Source organism: Tachypleus tridentatus, chromosome 13 (genome assembly GCF_004210375.1).
Source record: "Tachypleus tridentatus isolate NWPU-2018 chromosome 13, ASM421037v1, whole genome shotgun sequence".
NCBI lineage: Eukaryota > Metazoa > Arthropoda > Merostomata > Xiphosura > Limulidae > Tachypleus > Tachypleus tridentatus.
Window position 1 is genome coordinate 87197870 of NC_134837.1, and position 19934 is coordinate 87217803.

At 34.6% G+C, this 19934-nt stretch overlaps 1 protein-coding gene across 9 annotated transcripts in view; it reads left to right on the forward strand.

The window, feature by feature from the left end:
- The window catches only part of LOC143240804 (uncharacterized), a 194159-nt gene that overhangs the window by 172173 nt on the left and 2052 nt on the right, over positions 1-19934 (forward strand). For all 9 annotated transcript variants that reach the window (XM_076483898.1, XM_076483900.1, XM_076483903.1 and 6 more), the window contains 5 exons: positions 11793-12272; positions 14985-16888; positions 17330-17486; positions 18425-18557; positions 19541-19813. In XM_076483898.1, coding sequence (XP_076340013.1) covers positions 11793-12272; positions 14985-16888; positions 17330-17486; positions 18425-18557; positions 19541-19813 — 2947 coding nt within the window. The remainder of the gene's footprint in view (positions 1-11792; positions 12273-14984; positions 16889-17329; positions 17487-18424; positions 18558-19540; positions 19814-19934) is intronic.

Genomic DNA, 19934 nt, shown 5'->3' on the forward strand with positions numbered 1-19934 from the left:
TTTCACTTTTGGTGTTTTATTCTGTTTCTATCTCTTTTATTAATTCAGAATTCTTTTCATAAGGCTAGTGTTTAGAATGAATAAGATGGAAAAAGACACAGACCTCAGACAATAGAGATTTGAATGTTATACTTAATGACCGAGCTGCTGATCTCATTAAATTGCTTCTGCAAATATTCATTTGAATTCTAGGGTGAGAAGAGGCCATTTGGGAGACTAGGCGTGGTTTAATGAATTCAAATATGATGCATAGTCTAATAAAATCGATGCTTCAAATCTCACTAATGATCACGTCGAATGGAATAGAGTAATGCGAAGGTCCTATTCATTGTGCTAATTCTCCACATAATTTCTAGCCTCAACCTATTTCTGTTAATTGAGTACTGTAATATTAATATCTCATCCTTTATATTTCTGGGCTTTAAAAGACGAATAAAAGTTAAGAACGTTGAAGATTTTCTTTTTTCTAGCAAAACAGATTGCCAGAAACTAAAATCAATTTCTGGTTTTGGCACCTAATTAAAATACACACAACATTCTAGGCCTAAAAAAAAGTACGGTTGTCAACAACTAAACGTTCGCGATAGGTTACTGAGTTAATGAATGCGTCATACGTTGCAGGGCAGACTCATGTTCAGATGAATACGTGTCAGAATCAGATTTTTTGAAATGAAAGAAGAATAAACATTATAAAACAAAAAATGGAGAGTGGAATACAATTATATTGTTAGAATAAAACAAATTCAAGTTATTATAATCTTACTGTGATATCATAATATTGATATCAACCCACTTTCAGAATATACGGCTCTGACTACGCAGATTCAAAAGGAAATATATAATCGTATCTCACACATTTAAAACATACTAGCTCAAGCGGATCGGTAAAATCGAAACGTGTTCGTTTCTTTACAAGCACGTGTGATATCTGAAATCATCTCACGTATGTGTTTACTCGTGATTCGTGATTGTTTTCTTTCAAATATTTTCTAGAGTAAGAAATAATTCCTCGTTATACGTATAGCTTCTCCCAGTGAACGTCTCTTCATCTTCAAGGAATTATACATGTTCTCCTATTAAGTTTCATTTAATTTTCAAGGAATTATACTTTTCTTCCTAATAAGTATTCGAGATATGATGTTGATGAGCATTTTCAGCTGTAGTCATGTTATAAGAGTGACAATCAGTCTCTTATTAATCCAAACGAAGCCCTTGTTGTGATTGATGTTGCAAGTTGATTAATTCCTCTGCGGTCAGTAGTCTTAGAAACGGTCATACCCGAGTTCTAGAAGCATCTGACCCAGCCATTTGGTCATGAATACGTGTAAGACACCTTTCAGTTTTAAAGGTTTAATTCCATTTCCTAAAGAAGGTCATCCAAAAGGACTTTTGTTGTTATTTTTTCTCAGTCAGCGTTGTTTACACTTAAACAAACTATGTTTTTATCGTAGTTGGATAGTTCTCTTTCCTAAAAATGTTGTAGAACATAACAGGAGTTGTACTTTCTTCTCCTAAGTGGTTTGGTTTGTTTTTAATTTCGCGCAATGCTACGCGAGGGCTATCTGCGCTAGCCGTCCCTAATTTTGCATTGTAAGACCAGAGGAAAGGCAGCTAGTCATCTCCATCCACCGCCAACTCTTGGGCTACTCTTTTACCAACGAATAATGAGATTGACTGTCACAATATAACCCCCCTACGGCTGAAAGGACGAGCATGTTTGGTGTGACAGGGATTCGAACCCCTGATCCTCGGATTATGAGTCGAGTGCCTTAACTACCTGGCCATGCGGGGCCATTATTAATTGTTATCTAATCTTCAGAGAGTTATTTTTATCTTTATAAGTGTAGTCTTCTTGTCAGTAATCAAATTTACGAGCAATAGAAAAGAATTATTAGAATCATATGCTTAAATATTACATAGAAAATGTCTCATACTCAAATTTCTTTTAATCAGTCCTATACGATATTTTAAAAGTCAAACTGTGTGTTTTCTTATAGCAAAGTTTCATCGGGCTATCTGCTGTGGCCACCGAAGGCTATCTAACTCCCGATTTTACCGTTGTAAATTCGAAGACTTACCGCTGTCCCAGCGGGGAACTTTAAAGAAGTGTTTTGATCACGTACGTGACTGTTGACGTTATTGGTTTGTAAATATGCACAAAGCTACACAAATAGCTATTTGTGCTCTGCCCACGAGTATCGAAATCCGGTTTTTAGCGTTGTACGTCCGCAGACATACCGCTGTGCCACTGGGGCTGGGAAGTGAAACAAAACACGATGCTGTTGGAACGAATGCACAAAGAAATGCTTGCACTGAAAGAAATTATCAGTGTAGTCTGATAGGTGTCATATGATTTATATGATACATGAGGTTGTTTTCTATTTATTAAGTAAAAAATGCCATTCGAACATACATGCTTGCTACATGTCATAGATAATTCCTACATATAAAGTTGAGAATCAGATGTTAAAAGTAGTTTGTTTATTAGCGAAATATGAAATCCTGTAGTCAAAATAATTATGAGGAATATTTTTACAATCTTATTCTTCCAATTATATGACATCAATAGGTTCAAGACATTCTTTTATTGTTTTTCATATTATTAGTTTGTTTATTTTTTTGAATTTCACACAAAGTTACACGAGGGTTATCTGCGATAGCCGTCCCTAATTTAGCAGTGTCAGACTAGAGGCTGCGAGTCATCAACACCGACTACCACCTCTTGGACTACTCTTTTAAAAACGAATAGTGGTATTGACTGGCAATTATAACAATGCCATGGCTGAAAGGACGAGCATGTTTGGTGGGACGGGGATTCAGACCCGGAACCTCAGTTTGCAAACCATGCGCCCTAACCACCTGACACATACTATGAGTAGTAGCTTATAACTTATCGATTCTACTTTCGGAAAGTATTTAACTAGATCTAATCTAGTTGTGAAAGTATGTAGATTATGAGTTCTTGAAGTGACTTGCAATTTCATATACCTTACATGAATGATTAAAATACACTCTTCAAAGTTTTCAGAAAATTCTGGCTGTCTGACATTTTCATATCTGTAAGTACACGTTTTAACGGCTAAACATTTGAACAAGTCTGTGTTTGTTTGTTTTTCCCTCAAATCTTTAATCTTTTGGTTATCGTCCTTTACCACATAATCAGGTTTTTGTATAGGTCTAAGTTTGTATATCAGCTTTGTGTGACTTCTTGTAACGGACAGTAACTCAATGAACGTTTAAAAAAGTACGAAGCAAAAGTAAGCAAGAATTTATGGTTCGTTTCCCGTTGACACAAAAACGCGCTCCTCACTTTTGGGCCGTATGTGAATTGTATGGAGTAACGGTAATAGCTCACTCTTCAGTCAAACGAGAGAAGACATTGAATCTATTAGTTCAAAATTACAGGCGGTTAAGCATAAAACTTATTCACATATATTTTTAGTTAGAAAGGTGATAGGTACTGTCATTTCCTGTAAGTGTAAAAGATAGAAAAAAAAAGTTTGGTTTGTTTTGAATTTCGCGCAAAGCTACACAAGGACTATCTGTGCTAGTTGTCCCTAACTTAGCAGTGTAAGACCACAGGGAAGGCAGCTAGTTATCACTATCCACCGCCAATTCTTGGGCTAGATTTTATCAACGAATAGTGGAATTGACTGCCACATTATAACGCCCCCATGACTGAAAGGGCAAGCGTGTTTGGTGTGACAGGGTTTCGAACCCGCAACCCTAAGATTACGATAGAAAAGAATGACTCAGTATAGCTGTGCATACTCTAATTCTTTCTAACTAGACTACCATGAGGAACACAAGAAGACACTTTAGTTTCGCAAATTGGGCAATGCTGAGTTAAAGCTAAACACAAGAAAAGAGAAAAAGCCTGAGATTATCACAAAGTATGACCGCTTCTGTTATTTTTAGGAATATCCATAGCATAGAAATGATTATCTATGTTTACGTGCAAATGAGTAAAAAATAATTATAGCAATAACAGTAAAAAACGAATCATTTTTTTGTGTTCATGAGAACAGCGAAACTATAGTCAGATTATTATATATATATATAGTGGTTACGACGTACAAGTAAGATGGATATTTTTACATGGAGATTCAGAATGGCTTGTCTTGCGGCTTCGGTTCTTTTAAACGGGGCCAGGCATGGCCAGGTGGGTTAAGGCGTGCGACTCGTAATCTGAGGGTCGCGGGTTCGCATCCCCATCGCACTAAACATGCTTGCCCTTTCAGTGGTCGGGGCGTTATAATGTGATGATCAATCCCACTATTCGTTGGTAAAAGAGTAGCCCAAGAGTTGGCGGTGGGTGGTGATGACTAGCTGCCTTCCCTCTAGTCTTACACTGTTAAATTAGGGATGGCAAGCGCAGATAGCCCTCTAGTAGCTGCGCGAAATTCTAAAACAAATCTTTTAAACGGAAATTTTGAAAACCAGTTTGAAATTTTATGAAATAATTAATATAAAAAAACGCTGGATAGAAGCTTTTTAATTCCACTGTAACAGTTCTAGTTAAATCACTTCCAAACTTTTCAAGTGTTTATTTATATTTTCTAGTATTACAACGCAATAAAACTTGAAATGTGAACACAAAGATCAATAAATTTTGCAAACATTTCCATGATCAGTAACAAAAAACAACTCATTTAGCCATTTTTTTCTTGCATTTTCACGCGTGTTGTGCATTTATGGTCATACCATTTCTCTGCAAGCATCCTTAAATGTTCAGCCTACTTAACATTACATACAAAATTTCTAGCAACGTAGAATATATCTTTGCTGTTTTGAGTTAAAGACAAAAACATTTGTGTGCAAAGTTATTTTCAGAGTATAGTCCCAACGCTTTCCATATTTTAGTATAGAGTGTACAGTTATATATAAAAAAATTTAGTTTTTCTGTCTTTGTCTTAGTGCTGTACGCTTGTGAAACAAATATTTAGTATTAGAAATAAATTTAAACATTTGCCACACAACTATAAATATGTTTAGTTTTAGCCGTCGCTTGCAAATAAAGACTGGCAAGGTACTCGATTTGCAGTCTTCATGTTGCGTTTCGAATCCTGTCACCGAACATGCTCACTCGACTCGCAATCCGAGGGTCGCGAATTCGAATCTCCGTCACACCAAATATGCTCTCCCTTTCAGCCGTGGGGGAGTTATAATGTTACGGTCAATCTCACTATTCGTTGGTAAAAAGAGTAGCCCAAGAGTTGGCGGTGGGTGGTGATGACTAGCTGCCTTCCCTCTAGTCTTACACTACTAAATTAGGGACGGCTAGCACAGATAGCCCTCGAGTAGATATGCGCAAAATACAGCACAAGAAACAGACAAACGTGTGTGAACTTCGCTTATGAGTTATGTATTGCAACCTATTATTTGATCATAACTCTGAGCTATCTTTATGATACCCTTTTAGTTTTTCACAGAAACGTTTTCATAAAGGGTATAAATTCTCATAAAGATTTTCGAAGTTAGAATCAATTCATAGTCCCTTTTTCTTTAATTGAGTTTCTTTACGGATTTTCTTTCCGAGGTAAATGCGAGTTGTGCGTTGTCACGGTGTAGAATTATCGATTTCCCACATTCAAGAGCGCGGTGTCTCTTAATTGCTTACACAGTTGAAACTGCTGTCTTATTTAAATCAATGGGGAGAGCCTAAGGTAGGTGAACAATACAGTTGCTCGCTCTTTCTTTTGTCTCTATGTATGTGATATATAAATTCAGCATAGATTTTCTATATTTCGGGAAATTAACAGAATGAAAATAATAATAAGCCAAACAGCTGTCTGTTGCACTGAATAGATTCCTAAAATTTCCTTTGTGTATGCGTGTATACATATATATTTATTTGCCACTCGATGTTCGGGTATAAATATTTAGATAAATGTTGGTGGTTATTATCATTTAGTGACAAGTCGTGAACATGTTTAAACATGAGAATTGTAAATTCACAAATGTACGTCAAAACACTATGTCAGTGGACTCCAGATAGCAAAATATTCATGCACTGAGATTTCACACAGACATTTTTCTCTACGTCTATGTTTTATCCTTTTAAATATGTTGCAGCTCAAATATTGTAGCAGAGGAACCTCACCAATCTGTTGAGAACAACTGCCACGATAACAATGCGATCCACTTGTGTGAATCAGCAGCAAAGCCATGAGAATAGCAATGGAATCATCGAAACCAATACCCTGTGCATTTGGCTTGGTTTTAGCAACATTAATACATGCCAAAGGTTTTCACCTACCCAAGTGCTATTCAGAGCAATCACAACTATATCTCACAGTTAAACGCAGTAGATATTGGCAATAAGATGCGGAGGCAAGGGTCAGGATCGGTCATCACGGCCGATGTCCTGGAATGGATATACAAGCAAAGACCGGCACTAATAATAGCAACATGTTTCAACAATACCTTACATTTAGAAGGAGGTTACCATGTTTTTGGTTGGTTATGAACCCTTCTAGCTTAATAAATAAATAAATGCTGCATGTGTGACTTTTTGTTATTTATGATTCACATTGCACGAACCCACTAGAAGAAGTTGAATATATTAGATTTATAACTCCCTGTAGACTGCTTTTTCATAATTACCAAATATATTTATTTAGACTTCTTCAGTTTCCAAATTACATTTCGCAAGTTAAGTAGTTCCATTTCATAATACAATAAGAGAGACTGCCTAATATGGCCTTCGGTCATTTGATGGATATGTTGCTCTGTTTTGCTGACTGTGTTTAAATTGGTCTATGATTATTCATTGTATTTAAAAAAATTCACCCTTAAGATATCATGAAAGTGCGGAAACCATCTCTTTAATTGTTGATTTAATCTGGTTCAGGTTTTGACATGTCGTTAGCGTGTTAGGTTTCAGATCGAAGATTTCAAGGTTTGAGACGCTTCAAAATACCAGTGGTAGATGCTTTATAAGAGTTACAGTCAATACCGTTATTGGTTTCAAAAACTTAGCAAGGCCCTTGTTACAAAGGATGGTCATGATTAGGCAGCTTCTTTCTGGTCAATAAAATTAGCGAAGACTATATCTGGTTACTAGGAGTCTCTGATTTAGTCTGTTTAGCTCCTTATATCTTTCAGGTTTAAAATTTCATTTCCAATTTTTTATATTTAATATAATGAACCTCAACCTTTGTGACATTACCTGCTAGCGCATTATTTGGTATATGTGTATTATCATCAGAGTTTATACTTTTTGACATTTACAAATGCCCCCTGCTAGTACAGCGGTAAGTTTACGAAGTTACAATGCTAAAATCAGGGGTTCGATTCCCCTCGGTGGGCTCAGCAGATAGCCCGAAGTGGCTTTGCTATAAGAAAGACACACACACAGATATCTACAAAAAAAAGGATAAAATTTTCAGGTACAGTTGAATTTAATAATATACATCCTTAACAAAACCCTGTTATTTCCACACGGACATTTTATTAAAATAGTCTTTGTTTTTTTTATATTTTAAACTTTTATTAGCAATTTTTTTCGTTATTCATATACTTCTAAAATATTATAGCAGTACTCAATAAAGCATTTAAAAAGCTCTGTCGTTTTGGAATGATTAAACGTTTCTTCATTGGCCATTCTGTACGCATACTCCCTTTCCTAGTTCTACTGTTTACAGTACACTGGAGTTTTGAACACGCAATTCCTTGAGAGGTTTCTTAAAAGAATGTTTGAAGAGTGCAGTATTTATTTCATTCAGTGCGTTCGATACATAAGAACTTATTTCTGAGCTTAAAGCAAGGTTTAGAGACTTGGTCTCTTTCTTTAACATCGTTACTGGATGTCTTCTGATACATCATACATAATCACTGAAAAATATTGTAGCTGAAATATATGTCCTTGGTCGTTTTCTTATTTTATTATGTATGTATGTATGCACTGCTTACAGCAATGCTACATTGGGCTATCTACTGTGTCTACCGCGGGGAATCGAACCCCTGATTCGAGCATTGTAAATCCGAAGACTTACCGCTGTCCCACTGGGGGGTTTTCTTCCATACAAATAATATAAACTGATAATAAATGTAACATTCAAAAAGGCTACTTAACTTATAATTTGTTTGCTTGGCTGAAGCGCAAAACTGTACAATCGACAATCTACAATGTGACCACTGCAGACATAGAACCTTGAATTTTAGCATTACACGCTCTTACGTTTACTGCTCAATGAATAGGGACTTGATTTAAAATGTATGAATTATAAAATAGCTTTTGTGTATGCAATTAAAATAAAACAGCTTTTTGATAACAAGGCTTTTATTTATTATGCCTTTAGAAATACTAGCAAATTTAATTTGGATTTGTTTTGTTTTTACATTTACAAAGTGAAAGTATATGTTAGTTACCTGTGTATCAACAGCAGTAATACCCCAATAAACGTTTCTATTGCTACATAATTTGTCCAGGAAAAATAAATCAGTTTGAATACAGTATGCACGTGAATAACTCGCACTACTATCAGTATTATCTATAGCTGTATTTCTTAATATTTAAAAAAAAATCACTATTATCATTATAACGCGTTTTTTAATGAAATAAAAATATGGTTTGTGTGGTCATTCTCTTTCTTTTCCTTTGCATATATAAATGTATATTTCCGTAGAACAGTAGTGTACATGTATAGTTTTACAAAACTCGTGCCATTATGTTTCTGCCACGGTTTTGTAGAAACAAATACACTTTACACTGACAAACCACAAGACACTTATTTTTTTCAACATAAAGTAACAAACCCACTTGATAGGCACTATATCAGACACTAACAAATATTTCCTTCAAATCAAACTCAAACTGATGTGTTTAAAAATTAAGAAATTACTTTAAAATATTTTATTGTAAATCTGAGAGTGTGCTCTTGAACAGTGGTGTCATGATGTTGTTTTAATTTGCAATACTTTTCTTTAGTGTTTTACAATTACATGTTTTAAAGTAAGTGATTGTACTTTTAAACTCAAATTCAAATTGTCACTCTGTTGAACCTAATCAAATGATGAAATATTAAACCTATTCTAATTTACTTGGAAGCTGGACTCCTATTTACTAAATGTTATTGAGATTATCTTCAGTAACTTGCAATAACATTTTTAAGTAGTTAACACTTACAATAGAATACATACCAAAATGTAAATATAGTTCTGGCAAAGGTAATTTATTGTCTGCATTTGTAGCGTATAACTTCAAGGGTTCTATTAGAGATGTTCCCCGCTGGGACAGCGGTAAGTCTTCGGATTTACAACATTAAAATTAGGGGTTCAATTTCCCTCGGTAGACACAGCAGATAGCCCGATGTGACTTTGCTATTAAAATAAAAATCCACATACTCTATTAGAGACAGTTAGATTGATCAAACAGTAATTTTAACAACATTTAAACACTTTACTTTTAGCTGGTCTATCACAAGTTATCACTTTATCTACTGTTGTATAACATAGCAGAATGGGTTTCATGGTGAGCATTGTAGCGGACCTAGCCAACTGTATTGTGAAACCCAAAATCTTAAGTTAACTCTATTTATATCCGTCATTTAAAGGACATTGGGTTTTATGTAACATCAGTTTCACAAGGCCTATTAAAAAAAATAATTAACGCAATTAAACATTATAGTAAAGTGATAAAATAACATTTGTTCCTGTAATTTACTGATTTTCAGTATAAAAATATTATCATCTCGAGTTGCTTCTAATTTATTAATCAATTTAATATCTTTTCTGTGAAAACTTACAGCTCTGAAATCATTAAAAAATAAATATCAACGCTTCAGCTATTGTGCATTTGGAAAAAATGTTTTCATAAATTAGATACATATATATCGTGAAATAATAAGATTATACAATATGATAAAACATTTAAGACCAAAGAACTAATAATAAAAAAAATATGTGAAACTTAGTGATAAATGATGGTTTTGACAACGTTCTAGCTTAAATACGATATTCATTTGAAATGTTATTGTTTTCTAACTAATTTTCTTTGAACTTTTCACTTGAAAAACTCTAGAGGAAGTAAAATATGTTTTCGTTTCTTTAAGTGTACTGCTATATTGCATCCGAATTATATTGCTTTATTGTGCTAAAATCTTTGGAATAATAAATACAGCTGAGTCTGCAGGCAGGTTTAACCTAAATTCCCGAAAGACCCCTTTTTGGGACATATTATTTCTTTCAAATACCAAGATATATTTACGTTGTTTAGTGCCCATTGCGACTATTGGTTCCAGTATTTCTGGCTATGCTCGGTTAGAATTACTCGCTATAAAAAATACCTCATGTTTCATTCGTGACGATTGTTGAAACTGGCTGAAATAGGTTTTATTTATTTTCTATCTGTAAGCTTCCTTCGAAATGTTTAACTCGTAAATCAACTAAAAACTTATAGAGGGCCTTCTAAACTGCTATTGTGACCTAAAAGGTAAATAATTTGATAAACAGGGAACACTAAGCACCGAAACTTTGATAATAACTAAAATGTTAGCGGTTAAATTTAAATCTTTTTTTTTTCTTTCTTCCTTGATACGGAAATGTTTATTTGAATGTAATAAAATTTATTTAGTCATTTTCTAAAGCTTTAATGCTTACTTAATTCTCCATTAGGATAAAATGCATTAACAAAATAAAATCCTTAGATCATTTAAAATGGAGAATGTTGGTGGTGCAGACCGAAGAGTATATCTTGGGTTAGTTACTCGGTATATCTTACGAATACAGATTGTGATTTTCTTCTACAAAATTCCATTCAGGCTTAAGCTATTCTGCGAAGCTTTAAGCATGAAAAATTACGGAATTCCTCGAGTGTTGGATGGATAAGATGTGTACCGATTGTTGTCTTTTAGAAGTTGCAGAATTTCTATTTTTTTCAAACAATGCTTAAGATGTAGATGAGATGAGCTATACTGCTTTTCTTTGTGAAGAATGTTAGGCTTTCAACGACATTTAATTTTTCGCCGAAATAATCACTTGTACCTTTTTATGTACCACTATATATGTGTAAATCTTCTGTAATCTACAAGTATCTAGGAGTTAGCAATTAATAAATATTTGTCTAACGTTGGAGAGTTGTAGTGACAAGATATATTCGAATTCATGGTTTATATAGTTTAAAGAAACTTAACCTTGTTGACTGAAATTAGAATAATTTAAAATAATATTACACCAATGAAGTCAGAATTACTGAATTTGGGTGCTAATACACCAAAGAACTTTAATAATAATTAGATTGTGTTCAATCATCAGTTTTCTGTTGGGCAACCTCGCTATTAATAAAGTGCTTATTTAGAGTTTCGGAGAGCTTCAAGTATTTTCTTCCTAAGTTCACACTGCCCAGGTATGGTCTAGTGGTTTACATACGGGCCTGCGAAACAAGGGTGTGTGCTTCGAGGAGTAATGTTATTGAATACGCTTTGCACTTTCCAGCTGAGGGCATGCTATAAAAATGACAGTCAATTAATTAACATTAATGACAGACAGTTAATTAAAAGTGCATTTAATTAGTCAGTTAGTCTACTAATCATGATAACGACTGATATCTAGTCGTCGTAACGTTACGGTAAGTACAAAAATACTCTTAGTAAACATTTTGTGTGAATGTTTAAACATAGCTGGTATTAAAGTTTGGAATGTTGATCTACGCAAGAAATGTGCTTTATTTGACTTTATTTTATCTACCAAAAATGTTAGGATATGTTTGAGATTGACGCAGTATCGATGTATTTGTTTTCTTTTTCTATATTCTGAGGTTACTGAACATTCTTTTTAACAATTTTTTTCAGGGTTATAAAAGACCCGAGTTTCGGAAAATCTCCACGCAAAGCCCAGCTTGAGGAGATTCATCATCCCAATAATACATCTACCCTAAGGGTTATCACTGAAGACGGTATTATACCCCTTGACACTACCAACACTCAGTCTAAAAGAAATTTTACTGCTGCACCGTCTAAGCGAATCAACAAGCCTCCTGCTCCTCCTCCACAGCATTTCTCAACGCGCCCTCTACCACCTACACCAACTTCAGATCAAGAGACTGAAAATTTAGATTGGAAAAACAACGTTGATGATGATGAACTTAGAAGAATTTCAAGTTCTCAGCCTCGCCAATCAACAACTCTTGAAGAAGCGTCGATATGCTCAAGCCCAGAGCTACCACTACCACCTCCTCCTCATACGACAGATGTTGTGGTCCAGCCATCAAGTAAACCTTTACCTCCACCTCCAGATTACTGTGAAGTGATAGTTGATACGTCAGCGAGAACGTATGTAAATTCATTGCGTGATTCCATTGTTAATTTTATAGAAAAACTACACAGTTAAGTCCTCAAAGGAACTGAGCATTTTTAGTATTACGTTGCGTATCGTGCAAAATGTACTATGCAGACAAATACATTTTTCTGAAACTTTAGAACTTCTTCAGTATTTGCAAAGGCTGAGATTTCATGCAGTTATGAATAGTTTCAACATAAGATATATAAAATTTTAAAACTTGCTTGTTTTCTGAATTTCGAACAAAGCTACACGAGGGCTATCTGCGCTAGTCATCCCTAATTTAGAAGTGTAAGCCTAGATGAAAAGCAGCTAGTCATCACCACCCACTATGCCATGCCAGGCTTCTTTCGTTCGTAATTTTTTTTTTAAAAAAGGGAAATATAGAAGTAATGAATATTTGTATATTAGTGATGAATTATTTGTAATGTGTTTAATTTAATTATAAAGTTCTATTTCAAGAAAGCGTGTACCTACAAATAATTGAAATAAAGTTCTCAATTTATAATTCCTATCAGGTAATTTCTTTAGTAAAAAATAGAAAAAACAGTGAAATATGTTTGTTTGTTTGAGTTTGATTTTTTAATTTCGCGCAAAGCTACACGAGGGCTATCTGCGCTAGCCGTTCCTAATTTAGCAATGTAAGACTAGAAGAAAGGCAGCTAGTCATCACCACCCACCGCCAACTCTTTAGGCTACTCTTTTACCAATAAATAGTGGGATTGATCGCACATTATTACGCACCCACGGCTGAAAAGGCGAGCATGTTTGGTTTGACGGGGATTTGAACCTGCATCCCTCAGATTACTAGTCGAGTGTCTTAACCTCCTGGCCTTTACTGAAATTTAAAAGAACGATTTCACAATATATTTATGATGCCGTAATTGTAATTATGTCAACAAACAATAATAAGGTGAATAACATAGATGTGCAGAGCCAAGTTGTGGATAAAACTCTAGATACCAGGCCTAGCTTAGTTCCCCAAAGATTAGTGTGCTGGAATGCATACGGAATGTTCGATGTTCGCTCTGTGATATGCTTCTGTGGAGGTTTCGCACTTTGATCTGTGTAAGCTTTGTAAATCTGGCAGTGAATCCCTCTATTCAGTGAAAAGTTATCAAATATTAAGCATTGAGTATTGCTGATTGCCCTCCATCTGATCAGCAATTCTAAGATATGAATGGTTATGCTTGAACGTTAAAGCTTGCATGATCTGACCGTTTAGTTCATGTATTCTCGGGTGGAAAATACCAATATAAATCACGTTGCTGCACACACACATTGAATGATTACTTTATTGGAACACCTACCTAATGTCGAATTTATCCATCAAAATGATAGAATGAGTTATTTTCGATTGCAGTCCATTCTAAAGAAGTTTTGAATGTATCAGTAGAGGATTACAGTAGTAATTACAACATACATATTTATCACAAAGTGCTCAATTGGACTGAAAAATAGTGACCAAGAAAAAAAAGTTATTTCGTGGTTTTTAACCACTTTCAGAGAAGATTAGCCAATGGAGTTTACATTACAATCTTAAATGTTGCTTGTCAGATTAGAAATGCTGCATTGTAGGTTAGACATAACCTACAAAATTCGCCTCTCTAAAGAATATAATCAGAAGTTCAAATTATCCCACAGAATGTTACGTCATCTCCAGTAGCTAGTTATATATATAAAAAAGCAGAGGCTAGTTTATTATCTGTGGTTTTAAATATGTTTGCATTTAACCGTCAGTAACAGAAAGTACGAGTTTGTTCGTGTGTTTCTTTTCAGGTATTCATGCAAAGCTACAAAAGATTATATACGAATAACCATCTATAATTTTGCACTGATATACTAAAATAACGCAGCTAATCAACAACACCAGCTAGCTACGTGTGGTTGCGTCATTGAAAATAGTAGCTAATCCCTTTATTCCATTCAAATAGCCAGACCTAGTCCTTGTGAGAGCAAATGCTACTAGCTGGGTGTTCTTCTTTTGGTCAATAATTCAAAATTAAGTTCGCTCGTGTATAATGTGCACTTCACGTTGAAGATCCCAATTCTCGTAATTTTCTCTCTACTATTTATGTTCCAAGGGCTTCTGACTAGCTATGTTTTCCTGTTTCGATTTGATATAATCAGTTTTCAAACAAGTCGCCGGCACCATGTGATTTCTATACCGTAAGGATGAACTGTTTATGCATCATAGAATTAGACAGAAATAACTGTGATGAAAATTTATTTACCGGGGTTTCTTTAAAAGAGTAAAACCAAGCGTAAAATTTAACGAAGACTCGTACAGATTTAGACAAAGTACACTTGAAAGATATTCAATACACCTACAGATTCGCGTTTTCGGACAACGATAGTATATTATGTACACCAGTCTCAGATGAATATGATTTCTATTTCTTCGCAGTTTGGTAATTTAACCACAAGCAGTCAGTATTGTTCATAGCAAAAGTCAAAGACAATCAAGCATAATTACTTAATAAAGATAACGTTTTGATAACATTTGTTAATGAAAGTTTTTAGCGTTCAACAGTAGAAGGCGTTAAGCCATTAGGCTTTTTAAGATTAATCTGTACGGTAATATTTTTTTGAAAACTTTTCCTGTTTTATTTATTGAATATATCAAAACTAATACCAATTTTTGTTTATTGATTTAACTCTCGTAAATTTTATTTCTTATCAATTTTTCTTTCTTCTTCCCATAGAAATTCCTTTCAAAATTTAAGTATGAGTTACCAAAGTGGATTTAAAGATATAGAATATAATTCAGAAAAAAACACAGGAAATGTGGTTACTCATCAACTACAGCACCCACTGTCACCCAGCAGACAATCACCAACACAGCTTAAAGATCCAATCAGTTGTGAGTATCGGCATAATTCCATAGCACAGAACACTAATGGATCGCGCTTATCTTCGAACTCTCCGACAGGGCATTTTAAACCCAACACTATTTCCTTAATAAATGAAGAAGAACAATTTACTAAGGAAGGTCAAAACACTTCTGCTTTAAGCAACTACCAAGGATCTTCATCATCCCAGTCTGGTGGCAATGGTGTTATCCCATATTCTTGGGATGAAAATTTTATTGAAAATAGGCAAAGAAATACAATGGCTTATCGTCTATATTGTAACTCCTATATTTGTAATGACAACCAAAACTTTCTGGAAAGGAGAGCCACTAACAACGCAACTGCAGAAATCGCTGACTCTCACTGTTATGGTGTGACTACAAAATCAAAGTCTACAAGGCTTAGCCCTTTTGAAGATTTAAAAACTACAAGTGTTAATCCTAATAATCAGTCGTCTGCTGAAATGCTGAAAGGTGTTTTTTCAGTGCCAAATTCTTCACTCTCTGAACCTTCATTGGAGTCGAATTCCAATGACATGAGAACTCTGAATGTTTTAACTAGTCAAGAGGTGTCATTCCCAGTACTTCACTCTGTCACTTCTTCATCTTCTAAATGTGATAGTTCTGTCACTTTTAGTTCTAAGTCGAGCCCTAAAGCTTTTCCTTTTCAACTTCATACCTCTTCAACAGATGATTCCTCTAACAGGTTTACTGATTCTTGTGAAGCTTGGTACCAGAACGTTTCAGATCTCAGAAAAGAAGTTATATCACCCACCTACGCCAATATATCTACCCAGGAACAACAAATCAAACCTCCTTCACCTATGTCTCTAACATACTCTAACCTTAGTACTGCATGCCAAAAAGAACGGAATTATACTCAAATGCCAGAGGCTGCATTATCCGCTGACAGTACTAGGCCTCAAGTACCACAACCTTATTATACTAGTAGTACTATGCACCAAGATAAACATAACTTTTTCTCAGTAACAAAACGTTTACCTTCATCGTTTATCGAAAATGTTGTTAAGAATCAAATTGCACAAACGTATCCAAACAGCTTCACTGTCGAGTCAGAGAAAACTAATTCTTTTTTAATTGTAAATGAGGCATCTTCAATGTCTTTAGACAATAGTGTTAAACACCAAATATCACCAACGTATTCAAATATTTGCAATGTAAACTCGGAAAAACGGAATTCCTTCTCAATTCCAGAAGAGGTATCTTCAAAGTCTTTTGATAGTAAAATTATACATCAGGTGTCACCAATATATTCCAACATGTCTTATGTGGACTTAGAAGATAATAAGATTTACTCAGTATCGCAAGGTGCGACTTCAATCTCTTTTGATAATAGCGTTACCTGTCAGATGACACCAACGTATTCCAACATCTGCACTGTGCAAGAACAACAAAATTTCGAACATATGTCAGATAGCTCATCACCGTCATGCACTGAGGCTACAAAGAAACAACAAATATCATCAGATTGTTCCTGTAACTCTAGTGTTAATCAGGTAAAAAACGAAATATTCTCACTGTCAGAAGAAAATGCTTTTAAGAACAACAGTGTAGAAAACCGTGCAGGAAGTGATACCAACATTCTTCTAAGCAGTAATAGAATAAGCAGCTCAACGCAAACAACGGATACTCCTACACTGTCACGAAAACAAAAGTCTAAAGAAGAATTAGAATGTGAAAAATTATCTCAAGAATTTGCAAAGTACTGTGGTGATGCAGTTTTGAGAAGATTGCTTGGTAAGGGCATGTTTTTCATTTTGATATATATTTAAGTTTTATTACGGAAATTTAATTTTTTACTTAATTGTTAATTCATTCCATTTAAAACAATTTTATATATTAAACGTAACCTGACATCAGTAATCACAACGAAAGATAGATTTCAACACTTTAGTTTTCTCGAATCTCAATTTTTATTCTAACAATTCAAATATACGGGTGCAAATAACCAACAACCTCTTTTAGACAATTTTAATGGACAAACAATGATCGCCATTGAATAAAATTTTATCAAATGATTGTTTCATGCTTTACAAAGAGGTTTGAATCGAATGTTTAAAAAACCTAATTTAATGAATATATTGAGTTTTTAGAAAGTTCATATATATATATATTAACAGTATATAATATAAAAAAAAATTAGAGGTGTCGTTCCCACATATATTCACATATTTGCAGTACCGGATCCAAATCACAAAACAATGTCCGACTATTTAAAAGGACTGTTCAACTTAGAACTCGAGAGAGGAGGTCAACCTACGAGAAAAATGACATCAGCTAAAGTAACAACACCGGAAGGAACAAAAGCATTTGCTCACCAAACTTCAGAAAACAGGTATTCGTGCACACTTTTCTTCCTGCTATGACTCACAGTTTTATGAAAGTATCTCTTTACGTGATGAATATTGTTCATTAGAAAGAACCTTCGTATATGTATTTTTATTGGTGTTGTTTTTTTATACCGAACAGCAATGATTTTTGGATAATAAATAGAAAAATTTAAAATACTTTAATTTGATATTTGGCACAAAGGGTTAAGAAGAAGTACTGTTTCTACTCATTCACAAGGAAATTTAAACCTTAAAACTGCATCTAATCTTAAAAAGCTTCTAAAAATGACAACACCATCACATTAAAAATATTGGCTTTGCATGGCCAGGTGGGTTAAGGCGTTCGACTCATAATCTGAGGGTCGTGGGTTCGAATCCTCGTCGCACCAAACGTGCTCGCCCTTTCAGCCGTGGAGGCGTTATAATGTGACTGTCAATCCAACTATTCGTTAGTAAAAGAGTAGCCCAAGAGTTGACGGTGGGTGGTGATGACTACCTGCCTTCCCTCTGGTCTTACACTGCTAGATTAGGGATGGCTAGCGCAGATAGCCCTTGAGTAGTTTTGCGCGAAATGAAAAAAATTAAAAATATTAATGGAACACTCCTATAAATATGTTACTTTATTTGACAAAATAAAGGAGAAATTGTTAAAAAATAGCTTAGCGTTTTTTCCCTTAGAATTAAGAAAACTTTGGTGCAAACTTTAAAGTCATTTTATCAAACAACACATCGTGTCTAATTAAATGTCTTTTTATTTGTTGTTTTTTTATCTTTACAAAGGAAGTAAAAAAATTAAGTGTGACAAATATTGTAAAATATTCGTTACAATGTAGTTCAGCTTGAAGCATGCAACGCTTGTGTATGTTTTCACCTGTTAAAATCGATTGTTGTGACAGAAATAAAGTAACATACCGTTATTTACTTCTGCTTCTTTCCTTTTCAGCGAAGAAAAAGAACTTCCTCACGACAGCGCTTACTTTACAACGTCCGAACCCAAAGCTAAGTTACTGACCAGATATGGAAAAAATGCAGATTACCAAAAATGGGCTTCACAGACAGAAATTACAGAAAAAAAGGTAGCGAGAATGACTGAAGTATCACCTAAATATTTCAATTATTCAAATATTTCAAGTTTCGCGGTTCTGTAAAGTTTTACACCCTATGTGTGTGTTTCTCTAACATTATAAACTGCAGTAACTCAAGTCATTCATGTTCAACACAAAGGTGTATAAAGTTTTAATACATGTTCGATGACAATTGAAGCTTTAAATAAGTAGCATTGTGATATTTAACAAAATACTTTTTTGGAAACAAAAAGCTAAAATACGGTGGAAAATCTAATTTCTATTGCTTAGCTAGTAATAAAAAGTCTTAAAACTTGTTCAAGAGACGGATGTAAAAAAACAAAATACAAATCTGATTTTTGTATTTGTTCAGTTATACAAGAAAAGTATTTTCACGAAGTTTATTTCTTTTGAGATTATGGTCTAAAGATAAAACGTGGGGTGTTATAAACATTTAATGTTTGTAAGTGTTCAAAATTAACAAAATGCATGATATCAGGAGACAGAATTTCTGTTTTGTTGAATTTTTAAGAAATCGTTATAATTTGTTTGTAATGAGAAGAAAGCGGAAGAGGTGAACTAAACATTAAGGTGTTTGTTTTTACCTTTTTGTGTGTGGGGGACAGTATTAATATAATAAGGATATGACTTTAAGTAAAATATGTTTTGGTCCCGGCATGGCCAAGCGTGTTAAGGCGTTCGACTCGTAATCTGAGGATCGCGGGTTCGAATCCTGGTCGCACCAAACATGCTCGCCCTTTCAGCCGTGGGGGCGTTATAAAGTTACGGTCAATCCCACTATTCGTTGGTAAAAGAGTAGCCCAAGAGTTGGCGGTGGGTGGTGATGACTAGGTGCCTTCCCTCTAGTCTTACACTGCTAAATTAGGGACGGCTAGCGCAGATAGCCCTCGAGTAGCTTTGCGCGAAATCCAAAACAAATAAAATAAAATATGTTCAGCTTCTGTATACTTTAATTTTTGAATGTATTAAAACAGGAAGAGCTGATACCCAGCATTGACCGTAAATTGCAAATCCTTCGAGCGGAACAGATCGTCATTCGCGAAGAAATGGCCCAGAATGAAACCCTAGGAGATGGCGTTACATCACGTGTTGAAGAAAGTGCTAAACCGAACGAAATAGATAAATACAAGCTGCATGTTGAAGAAATGGAAAAAATAATTAACCTGTTATTGTCTATCTCTGGACGATTAGCACGTGCTCAGAATGCACTCTCATGCTTGCCACAAGAAGCTACGGAGAAGGAAAAAGTAGGTAGTTTTCTCTGACCCCTAACTGGCAAGATTAAAAAGTTTGTAATACTTATAATGCTAGCGTAATTATTTACAATGAAAGGTAAGGAATATAACATTAAAAACAAGAAAAACGTTA